At 53.7% G+C, this 17237-nt stretch overlaps 3 protein-coding genes across 3 annotated transcripts; all 3 read left to right on the forward strand.

Annotated features, from left to right (window-relative positions):
• Nucleotides 1–906: 906 nt before the first annotated feature.
• On the forward strand, nt 907–1764 carry J4E83_003498 (uncharacterized protein; the record flags this gene model as incomplete). Its single annotated transcript, XM_049330435.1, has 1 exon — nt 907–1764. The coding sequence occupies one exon, from the start codon at nt 907–909 to the stop codon at nt 1762–1764; it is 858 nt and encodes a 285-aa protein (XP_049190931.1).
• Nucleotides 1765–5181: 3417 nt separating this feature from the next.
• On the forward strand, nt 5182–5819 carry J4E83_003499 (uncharacterized protein; the record flags this gene model as incomplete). Its single annotated transcript, XM_049330436.1, has 2 exons — nt 5182–5189; nt 5222–5819. The coding sequence occupies 2 exons, from the start codon at nt 5182–5184 to the stop codon at nt 5817–5819; spliced, it is 606 nt and encodes a 201-aa protein (XP_049190932.1).
• A 2903-nt stretch (nt 5820–8722) lies between these two features.
• On the forward strand, nt 8723–9933 carry J4E83_003500 (uncharacterized protein; the record flags this gene model as incomplete). The annotated part of the gene is made up of 2 exons (XM_049330437.1): nt 8723–9169; nt 9217–9933. The coding sequence occupies 2 exons, from the start codon at nt 8723–8725 to the stop codon at nt 9931–9933; spliced, it is 1164 nt and encodes a 387-aa protein (XP_049190933.1).
• Nucleotides 9934–17237: the final 7304 nt, after the last annotated feature.

Here is a 17237-nt window from a genome sequence, read left to right on the forward strand (position 1 = left end):
CGAAAGTCGACTGTTCTGGAATTCACAGCCAGTTTGATCTCGATCTCGATCTGAATCCAGCCACGTGAACGTCGTCCAGGGTTACTAACCGGAACATACCGAGCCCGCTCGTTGCCAAGTCGCATGCCCATGGTAAGCGAAGTGGAAGCTGCTGGAAGGACAAAGCAGACGGCGATGACCATATGCTGAATAGATCCAGGTGCTGAGGGAAGTATTACCGGATGTCACCGCCTGGAATTGATTGGGTATAGTGTATCAGCTCGCTGGCTGTGATTCGATGTGGGAGGGTTGTCCGGCTAGAATTTCTTCCCCGCGTCGAACTTCGCAGAGCACCTGCATCGACGTCACGGCACTCTGCAACATGGGAACGACAGCTGCGTCTCACACCGTGAGGAGGCGGGCATTGCGTACTACAACTGTGCTGGATAGACCATTCTAGACTCGCAACCCTGGCGCAGATCGTATGATAAAACTGGGCGCTGCGAGATTACCAGCAGTTTGGCCATTCAAGTGGCGGTTATCATGGCTGCAAGAAGGCCATGAAAAAAGTCTTGTCACCGGGGTTTGGTTGGAGCTGAGGTTTTGGTGTGACAGTAGTTCAGCGGGTTGCTTCTCCGCCGTCTTTGCTGCGCGCCCGAGCTCGGAATCTTCTAGGCGCAGCGCAATCAAGCCTACCGCAGTCTCTGGGAGCTGGCAAAAGCCGGTGTGCTGCCTGTTGATCGTTCGATATTCTGCTTCAACCCGATCACCGGCACCATCACTAGCCAGGATACCAAGGGAGGGCTGATGACAGAGTGACGACAGGACGAATAGCCCTTGAATATATACTGGCATGAGACTTCGCCGAACTTGAGTGACTAGGAATAAACGCCCTCCCACGCAACTCCGCGGCAGCCAGACACCAAGATGGACTTCTCTAATCTGCCTGCCTTCCCTGTGGCCGCGAATAACCCAATGTACTCTCCCAACAGCGATGCCTTCCCATCACCAGACGAAATCGACGCTTACCTCACGGAGTCATATCCCGCACTTTCCGACTATGGTTTCAATACCTACGACAGCAGGAGCGGCCAGTGCTTCAACCGATCCATCACGCCAGGGGCCCGAGATGTCAACTGGAGTGCACCGGTACCCAACAGCTACGTCAGCACACCATCATTTGTCAGTGCAACGAGCGCAGGCGGTGAAGCTCCTCTGAACGCATGGCCGAATTACAGCTCAACGCCCTTGAGCTGCCCAGCCGATTTCCAACACGCCTACACTGCAACCGACTTCCCCAACGGCTATCCGTCCAACCCCTCTCCCTTACCGACGCCGCCCACTGGCCACGGCAGCCCAATATCCCTATCGCCCACCGCACACCACGGCATCTCTCCCGAGGACACCTCACTCAAGCCACCTGCTCCACGCAAACGAGGCCGACCTCGCATCCACCGCCCCGCCTCTGAGCCGACCGCCACTACTACCGCCAAAATCGCCCGGACACAATGCATGCCCCACACCGAAGTCGAGCGCAAGTACCGCGAAAAGCTCAATGCAGAGCTAGAGCGACTACGTCGGGCAGTACCCATGTTACCGCAGAGTGATGCCACGGATACGGGCGCAGTGAAGCCTAGTAAGAGCATGGTGCTGGCAGTGGCCATCGACTACATTAAAGAGTTGGAGAGGCAACGAGATGCAGCCGTCGAAGAGGTAGAGCGACTAGGAGGCAAGATGAGGTTTGGAAGGGCGGGGGTTAGGAAAAGGGAGGATGGGGATGCTTGAGCGGTGGCGTGATACTTTTGTAGTAACGCCGAGTGGTCATAACGGCGTCATGACAGGCACTGGGGATCGCACGATGGGCGACCATGACTCTCAAAGGTCGACTTTGCCTTCTCACGTCTTTCTTCGAATTACGGCCTTCGCATACGAGCTCAGTCTCGTGCTTTGGGTATATATAATGTCTGGAGTTGACGGTGTTTTACAAGGTGTGGAGGGAGGGTTGCAGAGCGTGGCTGGTACACGCTGCATGGTACACAAAATCTTGGGCACGATGCAGCGGAGTTGCGTACCGCCACTCAACATTCGGATACACGATTAGATACCCAGGTTATTGTTAGTTTAGGGGGTCGCGCTCTTATTGCGCAGGGTTGCGGGTAGACGGCAGTGATACACTGCAAGAACACAGTTCAATGTAATATATACTTCAATTTTTTTATTCTCCAACTGCAGTCATGTGTGCTCATGAGTGCAAAGAGACGGATTCAGACGATAGGCACTCAATCGTATGTTACTCTAATCACAAGCCGTAGGGTTTACGTAGTGTTGGACGATGGAGACTGCTAGCATGTAGTGTACATCTCCTCTGTCGCAGCATCAATCGTAACTGTAAAGCAAAGAGAGCCAACCCGATCTATCCGAATGAATCACAACCTCTGTCTACCAGACTTCGCCGAAGAACGTTACAGAAGTCAAGAATGCCGTCGCCTGGATTTTGACTCTTAGCCATCATCACACTTCCCACGACTCTGGAGTTGATCGCCCATGATTGGCTGTATCACGCACAGTCTCTCTAAAAGGCCACTTGCTTGCGCTGATACGAAGATACACGACCTCGGAAAGTCCGCTGTTCTGGAGGAGCAATGTCGCAACACGTGATATTAGTAGGTTCGTTGGAAGGTATGTAGTGCATCTTTGTCACGACGACTACTGCATTCCACACCACATATGGCTTGAGAACTCATCTTGTACTACTAGATACAAGAGTAAAGACCGTGCTCTGATCGTACTTGCCGTGAGATGAGCATGTCTTCTGGTATTCACATGTCACGAAACACTAAAACTCCCAGTGCGATGAGTACGTGTTTGAGGGAACATACGTTAGCTACAACCTTGAGAGAGACTAACGATAACACATCTGACCGATCAGTCACCATGCACATAAGCAAAGATGACACATACATCTCCTCCGCCTCATCCCGCTTCACCCATTCCTCCCTGCGCCAGTACGTGTACCAATCGGTCTCGTTCCCTAAAAGCCTCCAAGAACGCTTCTAATACACATCAAGCACATCGCCCACCGGAGACACGCATGCCCAGAATAAATACCTCCGAAATCTCACATCATTTTATAGTGCATGTAGACAGCCGGCTCACGCAGCCATCTCATGTCGTATCCGTATAGCACTCTCCGGTCTCAACAACAAGACCCAACACGGACAGCTCACCTTGTTGCAGGGAAAGCCGTTTGTGGGAACGTGGAATACAGTGCAGCAAAGGAGGTTTTGTTGGGATGGCTATACAAGGCAATCAAACGAGGATACTCCGCGATAGATGAAGAGCTGGAGCTAGCTTCATACAGCTGGGGTGCACAGATCACAGTCCCACGCTTTCCATGGCCGACAGGAGGGAAATGGTAAAGCGGCGCATCACTTTTCTACACCGTCGCGAAAGAACGGGGGTCGTGAAAAGAATACCATAGAAAGTGGAGTGAGATGTTTGTCAAATCGTGGAGAAATGTGTTTGATGTGCAAACGTGGACGATCGAGGTAAGCGGATGGATCTACACACGGGTTCCGTTCGTTCCAGCCCCTCTTCCCCCATCGATCCTCCCCCTCCCCGCGTACTTCCACTCCACCAATTCCACCAAACCGTTTACGGAGACAAGACACTAGCGCGATATTTCGAAGCCACTTGCGCCGACCTTGGGCGTTTTTACTCGGCACCAGTCATTCCATTCTTACTCCACTCGACTGTCTGCACGCGTATTGATGGCGCTGGAGATAGCCGAGAGAGACGAGGCGGGGAATCTGGTGGCGCAGTATGTTACTTCTGCGGAAGGCAAGAGGGTTGATGTGATTGTATGTCGTATGCACGTTTTGTCTTACTTCGATATGCGTTATTTGGTTTACTTGCGTTTAATATCCCGGTGTTTTGTACTGCAAGTCTGACTTCAGAGACGCGTTGGTGGAATATGTGTTTACGGTCACTGACATAACATCTCCACCGATTTAGTATCCCACAGGAGCAAAGAGCTATGCGCAACGCCTTCTTGACGTTTTTCTGCCAGCGGGGTATCCGCAGAGCGTGACGGAGGATTATATCCATTATCAGATCTATGTATGTTTCAGTGAGACCCTTCCTCTTCTGATGCACGATAGTTTGAGTTTGAGTATCAGGAACACAGGAAAGCTGATGGGGATATGTTCATGTAGGACTCGCTTCAAGCATTCTCATCGTCAATTGCGGGTATGTTGGCTTCGAGAGCTGTTCTGGAAGGTATGTTTCCATGTGCGGCTTGGAGTATACTCCCCATGTTTCCCCCGTCCTTGGGTAAACCAGAGATTCTGCGTTGTCAACAAGGCTCTCAAGAGAAAGGACTGTACATCATAAGCACTAAACATGGAGATACTCCATCACGATGACACCCAACAGCAAATCCTACCACCACACATCTAACCACCCACCCAGGCGTCGGCGTTGGCGACTCAACCGCCTCCCCCACCTCCGCCCTCCTCCTCTCCGTACTCCAAGAGTCTACCGGCCGCATCGCTACGATCCTCTTCGCGCACCGTCTCGGTACAGCCCTCGAGCCTGAATGCAAAATGTACCGACTAGCTGCTGATGTCTTCAACGACACCGCGATGGTGCTTGATTGCTTATCGCCTGCATTCCCAAAACCCATTCGCGTGGCTGTTTTGAGCTTCTCGAGCTGTCTGAGAGCCCTATGTGGGGTTTGTGCAGGAAGTGCGAAAGCGAGTTTGAGTGCGCATTTTGCGAAGAAAGGTAATTTGGGTGAGGTGAATGCTGTGAGTTTGCTGTTTTCTTTTCTTCTTCACTATGAAACAGCGAGCAGAAAAGTAATCGGACGTCTACAAGCACGTGTCTTACAATGGGTGTTAAGACCATGTGCTATCATGCCCAATACACAGATCTGCATAGATAGCTTACGACTTATGCTGTGGGGCACAGTGTAGGTTGGGTACACATGACCGTTACTGACTAATGCTTAGAAAGACTCGAGCCAAGAGACAGTCATCTCTCTAATGGGTATGCTCGTAAGTACCGCCGAGCTTACACACTGCTGATGTGATTACTAATACGCCGGCTAGGCAGGCAGCCTGGTGGTATCCTACATCACCTCACCCTTTGCGACATGGAGCACACTTATCTTCCTGCTAGGAATACATTTAGCAACCAACTATGCCGCTGTAAGGGCCGTCAGCATCGCATCCCTCAATAGGCAGCGCGCCAACATCCTGTTCAGCAACATGTTCCAGCACGGCGTCGTGCTGAGTCCGACCGAAGTGTCTAAGCGCGAGCGCATCTTCCACAGAGGTGACGTATTGCGCTGGTCCGACGACGAAGTGCTCGGCCAGTGTAAGATTGGCGTATCTCTCCAGGATATGCTAGGCCGGATAGGGGAAGAAAATAGGCAAACGGGCTCGCTCGCTCTGCGGACTATACAAATCTCCGAACTACTAACCGTCTTCGCTGGAGAGGCATACATCATGTGTCCCGCTGCATCCGCATCTTATATCTCCATTGCACTGAAAGCAGAGTGTGGACCGACGGATCATCTCAAAGCATGGGCTCACGCACTGTTGTTTGCGAAGAGGGCCCGAGATGGGAATGGGCACTCGGGTGATCAGCCCAATGAAGCACTACCTCCGACCAAGGATCGCCTGAAGGCTGAGTTGAGGCAGACGTTGGAGGACGTCCGGGCGACGTTTGAAAAATATGGGGACGAGATGAGGGGGAAGGGATGGGATCTAGATGTCGCTGCGCTTGAGACGCAAGCCGGGACACGGTTGCAGATGGACATCCAGAAAGTGGGATGACGAGGTAGCATGGACCTCAACTGCCTTGTCAAGAGCCGTGAAACGAACGACGTGAAAAACACCAAGGAGATACCTAGACGGGCGTCTTGTTGGGAAGACAGGTAACCCGATCGAAGCACTCGCGTGTTGCAGGCTGTCGTGGGATCCAGGGCAAACGTAACCAACGTCGCTTGGTAACGACGTCAGCCGATTGACTCATCGGCAACGGCATAGGATCGGCACCAGCATGTACGGCTGGCCCTATGTTTGAAGCAGTTTGATAACCACCAGCATGTCTTTTACCTCTTTCCTTTTTCTGCTCACTGTGTGTGCCAGCGCAGACGCATCAGTGCATCGCTCAAACAGTGGTTACGGTCCACATCGGTCCGGTTTCATGTACACCTGGCGTCTCTTCGGCGGGCGGTCGCCGGTTCCGAAGCAATCAATGCTTGAGTCCAAGCTCAACACCACAATGTGGAGTGTGGACAGGCAATGCTGTGCAAAGAATGGAAACTAAGGCTAAATGCCATGAATCTCGTGATTGCTCAAAATCATGACACAGGGCCAACATGGCCTTGGTAGTGAGGTTTTCTTCAACTCAATGTCGGGAAGCTGGTACCGAGGGCGTGGTCGTTGGGGCTCTAACAAGCAAAAAGGCGCACATTATGGACGCCACCATGCAAGGAGAGGACATGTCGTTCCGACATGACTGAGGCTCGAACAGCAGAGACTCCGCCAAGGTCAGCGTGTAGTTTCAGCGATCGCGGTGCTCCGACGGAGCGTGGGATGCGGCTAAAAAACGAAACCCCACGAAGCGGTGAAGCGGGTGAATCACGACTACGCGAACAAAAAATGGCCCACTGGCTGCGTCATGCTGTGTTCCTGAGGCTCCGAGCTTTTTTTGTTGGCGGCTCAAAATTTTCGGTGCGGAATGAATTTGGGTGCGCGTCGGCGCGAGCTGAGTCGTTAGCCGGCTACTGGCGGTGCTGCAACGACACAGCAGTCCTTCTAGAAGCGCCACATTTGCATCTTCACGAAGCACGGCAGGGTCGGCGCTTGGAGAAAGCCCGAAGGCGCCCTCAACAGGTGGCAGCGCTACATCGAATGGGTGAGCGATTTCCGAGGTGAAGGCTTCGAGGGTGGAGTGTTACAGGCGTTTCGCTGGACATGCAGGAGGTTGACGGAGATCCTGGATCGACGCGCAGGGCAGGTGTGGAAGCACTAGGCAGGTTCGGGTAAATTTCTAGAAGGATGAAATCGTTCTAGAAGATTTCTTCGGTGGCACGGTGAAAGAAAGTGCGATGGGGCAGGGATTGGGGGTGGGTGGCCTGATGGTAGCGCTGGTGGAACGTCAGCATTCCCTCGTTTGAGACAGCGAGACGCTGGCGGGATAGCTGGCGGGATAGCAGGGCAGGATTGTATAGCCGGGTGGATAGAGCAGCGGGCACAAAAGAAAGAGCATGCGTGAGTGTACACCTACAGTCGTTGGCACGGTATACTCATGCACGGTGTGGGAGTGTTTGCTAAGAAGGGTGCTAGAAGGCTAGAGAGGCGCCGGCGCATCCCAAGTGGAGGGCGGTTGGCTGAGGGCGGGTTTGCGTCAGTAATGGGCGAGATTGGGGAGCACTTGGAGGACGAGTCTGACCCCAGGCGTAGGGCGAGGGCCAAGCGTGTGGCCGTGCGGGCGGGCGTGGTGTAAGACATCAGGAGCGTGATTGGCGAGGACGACTTGATCAAGTACCGTTGCGCGTGCACATCACGCGGCAGCAGGTGACACTGGGCATGGTGTCGTTGTGGGCTGTACATGCTGTGACAAAGCAAGCAAGAGACATGGGCTTTGGTGCGATCGATCTACTTTCCTTTGTTGCGTAGGCAGAGTCATAGGGTGGATTAGTGGGCTCCGGCGGGCGCAGGCCGTCGTTTGCGGCGTGCTGGGAGGTGCTCAGGCTGCGCATTCCACGTCCCTGGGACCTCCACTGTGCACTCGATTGCCATCCGTCTCGCAACTCGTACGGACTGGTAAGGAAAGGCGACGGAAACTGGAGAAGGGTGGTCTTTATCGTCTAAAAGGGCCGTTTGGGGCAGGCTACGCCCAGTCGGCTGCTAGAGAGGGCTGCGGCGACGCACAAGGCTGGGGGGCCAAGGTAATCTATGCACGCAGCTAGTGCCGGGCGTCGCAACCAGACGGGCATGGCTGGTGAGATAGAGCGCGACCGTGCTGGCTGTCTGCGGTGCGACCTCCCACGCCCTCGGAAAGCGACGCGTCGTTCGTCGGCGGCGCTGATGTCGCAGTGTGCAGTGTCGCAGTCTGTCACAGCAGGCGGCCAGGTCGGGCAGGGCAGAGGGCCATCAGCACCCATCGGCGTGGCAAGACTGAGCAGCAGGGGGCGGTTTCGGCCAGGATGATGATGCGGGCGTGCGTCTTCCAGAAGACATGGGCGGCCAATGCCCAGGTAGCGCGTGCCGCCGCTTTTACGGCAGCGAGCCCTCAGCCATGGGCCCTCGATCCTTCGTGATGGCCAAACCGCTGGTGGGCCCTGGCGTGTGCGTCCTGACTGAGCTTTCCGCCCAAGCATTGACCCAAGACTCCCTGACTCTCCACTGCCGCTTGCTCAAAACCACGCTGAGCCGCACCTGTCCATAGCCTGCTGTCCATAGCCACGTCCTGACGCATATCGGTCTCACCACACGCCTACCCACGCCAACGTATATACAGCACCCGCCTACCACTCCCACCCACCCCCCGATGCTGCCGCCGCCGGAGCGATAACTTCCCACCACCGCCCAAGACACTAGGTTCGCCCGAACCTCGTGCCGCCAACGCCAAGCTGGCGCAACAACTGCAACTCTGTTCCTGTGAAGGCTTCGACGAGCAGAGCAGGAAGGACGCCCGCCGTGTTTACAAGCAGTTCTGGCGCAGCGTCATGGTCACACGCAAATCCGGAAGCCACGCTCTATCTATCCGCACCGACTCGACCGCCTCGTCCTCGCCCACCCCCTCGCTGCAAGACTTTGATGCCCGCGACGTCAAGATGGCCCTGTCCGACTGCCAGCCCGCCCCGCTGACCGTCTCGATACCCAAGAACATCCCCAGCCCGCAATGCCGGAAACCCAACCTGCAAGAGATTCTCAGCAACACCGCCCCGCCGCCCTACACCCTCACCTCCTTCATGGCCTTCCTGTCCCAGAACCACTGCCTCGAGAACCTGGAATTCACCATGGACGCCTCCCGTTACCGCAAGCACTACTCCAAGATGGTCAACCGCCATCCGGGGAGCCCCATCTCGCCATTGTCCGAAGAGTGCGGCTACGTGCTGATGCTCTGGCGTCGATTGATTGACGCCTACATCCGCGAGTCCGGTCCACGAGAAGTACGTTCTTTCAATCCTACCCACCCAACCTCCACTAACAGCCGCAGGTCAACCTTCCCGCCGAAGTCCGCGACACTCTACTAAGCCTCTCCGACTCATACGTCCCACCCCACCCATCGGCATTAGACAGTGCCGTGGCCAAGATCAACGAGCTCATGGAGGAGAGCGTACTGGTCTCGTTCCTCAACTCGGTCAGCCCACAGAGCGCTCACCCCGCCAGCCACGAGAGCTACGCCGGTAGCAACATCTCGCGCTCATCGACCCGCAGCTACGAGGAGCGGAGTATGCTCTCCCGCTCGTCACAGCCGCCCGTGCCTGCCCACCAGCGAGCATCGGCACCGTCGTCACTGACGTCTGGCTTCATGGCCTCGAGACCCTTCTCACACTCTCGGTTCCACTCTCAGCCGACCTCTTCCGGTCAAGCACACACCCGTGTTACATCTGGCTACACTAGTGGCAGCGATGCATTGACCGATGACTCTGGCAGCGCCAGCAGCCCGTCGGGCATGAGCGATCCACTTACACCGCCTGGCACACCGCCCATGAGCGATTACCCCATGGCCGACTTTCATCAAGCCTACTACGACACTGGCTCGAATAGCGGCACACCTAGCCCCCGCAACAGCCGAGGAGAGCACAATGGCCTCGCCAGTGCTACCCGGGATAGCTGGAAGCGAGTAAGCAGCAAGCTCTGGCCCAAGAAGAAGAGCGGCGGCCAGCTCCGAGACGACGAACCAGGCGTTGTCGAGGGCGGCCTGTTCTAAGCTACCCACTCACCTCTTACATTCTTCACTATCACACCGACATTCCGTCATTCAAAAGCGACACGATTACGACGATGCAATCAGAGCGATTTGCATCACCTTGACCTTGCATACTGGGTTGCATAAACACCGGCGTATCTGATTTCCCCACCCGAGTCTACGGGCATGCGAAGGCGCAACTGGCTCACACGACCCGGCGAGGTTGTTTTCGGCATTTCCACTTCCTTCTCAACTTCAAACTACTAGACATTTTGCGAAACGGCGTTGCGAAACTTGGCGGCCACACTTCCTATATCCACTTGTAGTGGCTAGGCCCAGGCGTTACATTTGACGTTTCCATCTATCAAGAGCATATCACGAATGACCTACTGGGCGGACGGTTTTGAATATTTTTTCTGTATCATTACGGCTACTTTTCACTTTGCCCCAAAGCGGGCGTGCTTCGGATTTGTTTCCGAGGCGCATTGACTGTTCATAGGCATGGATGGGGTTCGGATTGGAGTAGATACCAAAGCGCATGAAGCGCTAGAATCACGACTGTTTACCATTGTTGGTCAACAACACACAAAAACTGTTTCAATGCCGTTCCCTTGCTGTGACGTTCTTACTCAATCAGGCAATGTCGGATACAGGTCGTCTACGCCATCGCCGTGGTACCTCCGACTCCCTTTCTGTACCAACATATCGGAACTCCACTGCCTCCACATCAGCAAATCGCATCTTACACAGCGCCCACCAACCTGATGCCTTGCATCGGAGCTCGTTCGTCCGGGACACCATGTAGATCTTCTCATGCGCATAGGCTACGCAAGGAATCGCCGAACGCAAAGCAAAGGGATATCCTCAATCAATCCCTTTCGCCGTATAACCGGGACGCCCATCGGTGGTCATATGGGACACACCACTAATAGCAATCTCCTTTCCACTCCTTGAACACCGACTCCGCGGTATCCCTTGGATCCTTTCCGCCCCTACTTCTCTCCGCTGGGCTGGAGACGGTCGCCGAGGACCCGGGCGAATGAGCTGCTGGATTGGGAAAGCCCTTCTTTCCATCATGTACTTTCAGCTACGCCATTGATGTGCTACCCATGGCCACGGGTTGGGTAAGGGATGCGGTGCCCGAGGTGCCCGGTGCGAGGGCAATCGCCGAAGGCAGATGCGTGACGTGTGAAGCGTAGACCAATGTGTTGGGTGGTGAACTTGAAATTGGGGTGGAAGGATGAGTAGGCGGAGACTTTGTCATGGCAGTTGTCCCATCACGGGGTGGCGTTTTAGGCCACGTGCTGTGAGTCGGTCGATATTTGCCACATTTCAGGCGTGCACGATACTATTCAGATGGCTATCGCTATTTTCTCACACGCCTCTCCCCTTCCTATCCGGATCCGAACCACACACCATACGAGCACACCAACCAAGGCGCAACGATAGGCCGCCTCCGCGGATCTCTTTCTCACATCATCCCAATGAACCCAAACTCTATCCCTATATCACATACATGAGCACACCGATCAGCCTCGCGCTCCAGCTCAACCACGCAGCACCAACGACGTGTAACCGAGCGCGCCAGCCCGCTCGCCGACCCCAAACTTCAGGAACATGGCACATTACCAATCCCATGCACGCGGAATCCGCCCTTCGTGTCCAGAACGCCGTTCACATGTCGTTGCCAAGCCCGAAGTCCTCCTTTCCTGCAACTGTGCCGCACGCCAAAGGATGCGAGAGCGAGTAATGTTGGTGGTGGCGGCGTAAAGGGAAAGTGTACATCACAAACGCTATGCACAATTCCTGGTTCCTCCCTCGTGCACGAACGTTTGGTTTTGTTCTATTCTCTTTTTAGGTGGGCCCTTGAGCGAGGCAGCACGTGGAGTTGGCGTGCATTTGCATTGCCGCGAACGTGGTTTCGGGACCCCGTTGTGCTGGGGTGGATGAGGTAATCGCTCTCCTGGGACGACGATGTGATGTCTAAGGGGAGTTACATTGCTGAATGTATACGGTATACGGCCAGCATCTACAAATCTCCCATATACTGTGCCCGGGCCAGGTATTATCTACGGCATCAGCGATATCCGTATGTGCTATACCATGGCTTCCTTGATATTGTTGTCGTTCAGCGCTTACGGCGGCTCGAGGTACCATGCGGGTAAACTCGTTTCAAAGATGGGACGTTGAATCGATGTTCAGGCGTGACATGTTTCACTTGGATACTGGTGGAAGATATGACTCGACGGCCTCTGGGATGCCTTGTCTTGTTGAAAGGTGTTGTTCGTGGAGGTATTTGATATTCTGTTGGCGTGTGCTGAAGCACGACCTCAACTTCAGGACCTTGACGCTTGGGGCGGAAGATCTCGACAGCGCAGAGTCATGGAGCTTTTCGCGTTGCTGATCAACTGTACAAGCTAGCGACGTCGCACCGTGTATGTATATCCGAATTCAACGTTGTCAAGGTCACAATGGAAAGATACTTAGGTACAAGATACGCTACATGACTAGATTTTATCGCTTTCAACGGTTACCCTCTCGTCAGGTATCGCGCACACACCAACCAAGAACATGAGCACTGCAAGTATTCGTTCGCAGTAATTCAGCCTCAATCAATCTAAAGATCTATTCACAGTATCGCAATCTCCCATTCCCGCAACTCTATCGCTTTATTCCCGCGCGCACACTGAGATTGTCCTGTCTCCTTCCCCATCCACCCAAGCCTGCCCGGCACTTGTACCCAGCGCACAGCCTCCCGCGCGGCCATTGCATTGCAGATAGACTTGCCAGCAGCGCAGCACGCCGTCCAAACCTACCAGTAATCATTACGTTCCAAGCCAGACTACATAATACCAAGACCGACCGACTAACCACTTGACGGCAACACCCGTTCGCCGATGCAAGATGCCCTCCGCGGAGCAGAAAGGGGACGTAAAGCCGTGATTCGTCAATGTGCAGGTAACATCGTTATCGACGGACTTGTAAACCGCGAAAAATCACTCCACCGGGCTAACTTGATCTTACCAGCTAAACGTACAACCAGTCTCTCAATTGCATAGCTATTACCAACGACGTCGAAATTCGCGCAGGCACGATGACGAAGTCTGCGCAACGTAATAGACCTGTTTACCCTGGCCGCTTTGTGCGACTTACCCCTCATCTCTCTTCCATCATCGCACCCACCAGCGTGGAACACATGGACCTGGGGCCAAGAGAGGGGTTTCGCACAAAAGCAAACACGAGAGTGGCAAAACTTCTCGAAGTCTTCTAGAAAGCACATCTTGTTCGCTGGAGATAAGCCACACGATGTGACGTCGAAGGTTTAATCGTCACCTAGTCGCGACGATCACCTAGAGATACAACAGCAGCGTTGTGGAGTACCAAAAGCCCGCTGATCTTTCGCTCGTTACCCAGTGGAGATGCTGCCCATCTATGTTCACGTAAGACATGGTCGGAGCATGTCCAATCTCCCTGCGCGTCCTCGCGAATAGGAAGATGGGGAACTGGCGGAAGGCAAAGAAGTTTGTCTTAGCATTCCCGACCCCGCACGAACGTTAAGGGGGCGCAGCTGAACCGCCGACGCCATGGCATGTCGAACATCGAAATCGCGAGTTTTGTAATGACACAAATCTTCAAGCAAACCAATCGACGCAATATGGCCCAAGCATGCAAAGTGCTTGTCTAACCCGCGTGCAGCATTCTACCTTTCCCGCCAGCTCTCCTTATCCCGTTAGCGCGAAGGACGTAGCAAAAGCAGCGCACACTGATCGTCGCCTTCCCGTTGAGGTCAAGATAGACAGCTGTGTCAGCGGATCAAGACACTAGTGAGGGGCAGGAAGCAGGGCCAAAAGCAGCACGCCGCTGATCGCATGCGCCATGAGACATGATCGTGTGTGACGAGCGGCGCTAAGCAGTAACTGCCGTTAGGATAGTGGGCTCTCACAGCCACTGCAGTTTGTTGATCTTGGTGTGCGTGTGGTGGGATGGATCGGAGCACATGTCGGAATGGAGAAAGGAACAGGTTGTGATGGTGCCTTGCATGCTTGCAAGTAATCGATGATGGCGATATTGGTATGAATAGCATCACAATAACCGACTAAGCGATTCGCTCTGGTTGGTGCTTGGCCAATACTTTGGGGCCTCTCTTACTCGGTACGTGTATCGGTGTAGAAGTATGTATATGGGATGTATTCCGGATAGCTTATGCCTCTGCTTACAATTTTCAGCCCCGCTTAAACTCACGATCGGTAGGGGACTGTGTCTGCTGCACTAACCTCACCATGTTCAGCAAAAACAGCATGATGTAAACTCGAAGTTCCGCCCGTACTACTGCACACACGGGTCGCTAGTGCATTCAAACATGTACAATCTGTGTATACCATGTCAAAAGCCTAGACAAGGCGGCACGTTACACCGCGTCACCCCCATGCCGCATCGTTGATCGAGCAGCAGTGATCGTGGATCGTGATCGCGCTTTTGCGCGTGAAGCACCAGCACAACATCAAACAGATGAGATCAAACAGATGAGGCATCACCCCTACTTCCTTACCCCCAACAACATTCTAGACCTTCCAAACCGAGCAGATTAATCAACTTGCGCCGCGCCCTCCTCCTTCGGGCCTGCTCTCACGGCTCTCTGCAATAGGAAGGTTCCCACGATACATTCTTCCCTGCGATCGACGATGAGGCTGACGAAAATTGATGGACAAAATACCAACACCATGGGCTATCGGTCCTGTAGCTCTCTCACGATACCACATGCCACTCTACATAATATTGGCATGAAGAGGCACGTGAAAGCACGCCATTTAATCCTTACTCGCACCTTCCTCGCCGCGTCCGTCGCAGAAGGTTTATTCGACATCCACGTCCCCTGTTAGTCTTCGGTTTCCTGCAGAAAGGTTAGACCCAAAACTCCACTTGACTGACCGATCCGGGCCGGCCGTGGACTGCCATGGTGCCGTCTGGGCGCAGTGTGTCGTGTTATTTCCATATAGTAGGGCTTTAATCTATTTTGCTTACTCGTTTCCCTTGTTCCCCGGTAAACCACATGGGCGTTAATAGACGAAAGCGACGATGTGTCAGACTTGGCTGAGCTCAACGTATGCTCGCGCAATCTATGTTGCGGATTCTAGAAGGTGAGAATCCGTCTGGGTGTGGTTTCTGTTAGAGTGAAATGGTTCTTGCATGATGCGGGAGTGCCCTATCTCGCTTCCCCTGGTCTTCAAGAGACCATTGGGGATTGTGTTTCTTTGTTCCTTTGGTGTTCAGTGTTTACACTCATCCTATCATTCATCTCTACGCCTGTAGCGTGATATTCCCCGTCAATAACACTGTCTGAGGCCCCTACGAAGAAGCGTTTGGTATTCAACGGTGTGTCATCTATATAAGTGATGGGGGGTTCAAGTTCATGCTGAACCCTCCTACTTGAGATATGTCGTGTCTGTTTTCGTTAATGTAGAGCGAGAGATACTCAACTGCATCGGCAACGGTGATACTGCCGTTATCTGGATTGGTAATGATTAAGTGACGCAGTCGCTTGCAGCTGGCCGTTTTTATGTAGGCCACCACAGGGAGGTCGAAGGCGATCTTGCGGCAGGGTAGTGGACTAGCGGACTGTTTGGCGATGGGATGGTCTGGGAAGGGTGTGTGTGTATAGAGGTAGGCCTTGTGGATGCATCGGAGCGAACTTGGATACGAGATGCGTTTTCGAGGAACGACCAGTGTAGGGGCTCGAAGTCTTCACTTGGTGTCGCCCCTACTTCGTATTCGATTGCGCTCTCGCTGTCACTTCCGTTGTCATTGTCAGCATCCCTTCATCTGTACTTTCGTCTAAGCTGTTGCTGGTCATTTTCTCGGCGATCAGAGTTGCGTTCTCGGTCATATCCTGTTTGTTGCTTGTAGATGATAGTCGCAACAAACGGGAAGGAGAATGTGAGTTGGCATGCATGACGGGCACGGAACATCCCTCAAACAATCGAGATAGACATCAAGTACATGTTAATGCAATCCAAACTATTTATATCGATATGGCTACTTCTGCTCGAGTGGGCAGACGTTGATGGAATATCTCTCACGTTTGGGGTAGACCTCGCGATAGTCGATCTTGATAAGATGTATTACTATTGGTATCTGTAGATGGTGAAACGAACCGAGACTCCATCGCTTAATACCATTACCAGTTTCCGTTATGCGCCCCTTGGACATATGAAAGAGATATATAATACACCATAAGCTCAAAACCATCCGATGACATATGAGAAGGACGGAACTCAGACGATGCGCTCATAACGCAGCGACGACAGAAAAAGTGCAAGGGCGTCTGCATGAGCTTGCAGACAACATCCAGCTCAACGTGTCTAGAACATGACAACCCGTAAACCAACACGTTGACGATGCACCCAAATCTCAAAATGCATTGGTAGCAATTTGCGTACACCACCTCGCCGTACACCTTCTCGCCGATGTGGAGGGCTACACCCGAGGACGGCGAGATGTCATCCCTTTCACCGATAGTCGCCGTCCGAGAAAATCCGTGGAACGGCACGATGCGCGCGGTTGGTGTCTGAGTGAGGCGTGGGCGGTGGAATGAAGGACGTCACATGTCTGGGATTGGGTCGCCAAGCATTGACACGAGGATAAGGTTTCCAACCGAAGGAGGACTTGTACGGTGTACTCGCTGCTGGGCTCAAGCCACGCGCCATGGTCTCGGAATTCGTAAAAGCAGCAAGTGTATGAAAGTCATGTCGGTTGCCGGTACGTAAGGGGGATCCTACCTCCCAGAGGGTCGGGCGCATCAGCGGAGGTGTATCGTAACTCCGAGCCATGAACACTAAAGGAAGGTATTGCCAGCAATGGGACTAGTCCACTTTCCCTTCTTCGCCGCCCGCATCTCAGCGTACAGGGCTGGGTTGATGCCTTTCTTCTTACACCTCTTGAGTTCAGCTTCGGACAGAGTAGTTGTGTCGAAGTCGCTCGCACTCCATTTACTGCTTCCGCTTGACTTTGAGCCAGATCGACTTCGCTCCACGTTGTCTAGTACAGACTGAAGGGAACGTTCCTCGGGCATAGACCGTTGCTCTTCTGATATGGATGTTGTTGATCTTGAAAAGCTGGAGATGTGGGCGGACGTCCGATCAACCGAAGTTGACTTTGCTATGACTAGGCGAGTAGGGCTGGGAGGAGGATCTTGCGACTTGTCTGTCAACCGCCGAGGCATCATCTTCCGGAATAGTGACTGCGGTGTGTGGTGATCGAGACTCCCGTACTCTAGGGGCGTCTCCACAGGTGTCGACGTTCGCCTCGAGCTTCCACTTGATGAGTTC

Source organism: Alternaria metachromatica (genome assembly GCF_023757995.1).
Source record: "Alternaria metachromatica strain BMP 0045 chromosome Unknown scaffold_5, whole genome shotgun sequence".
Taxonomy (NCBI): Eukaryota; Fungi; Ascomycota; class Dothideomycetes; order Pleosporales; family Pleosporaceae; genus Alternaria; species Alternaria metachromatica.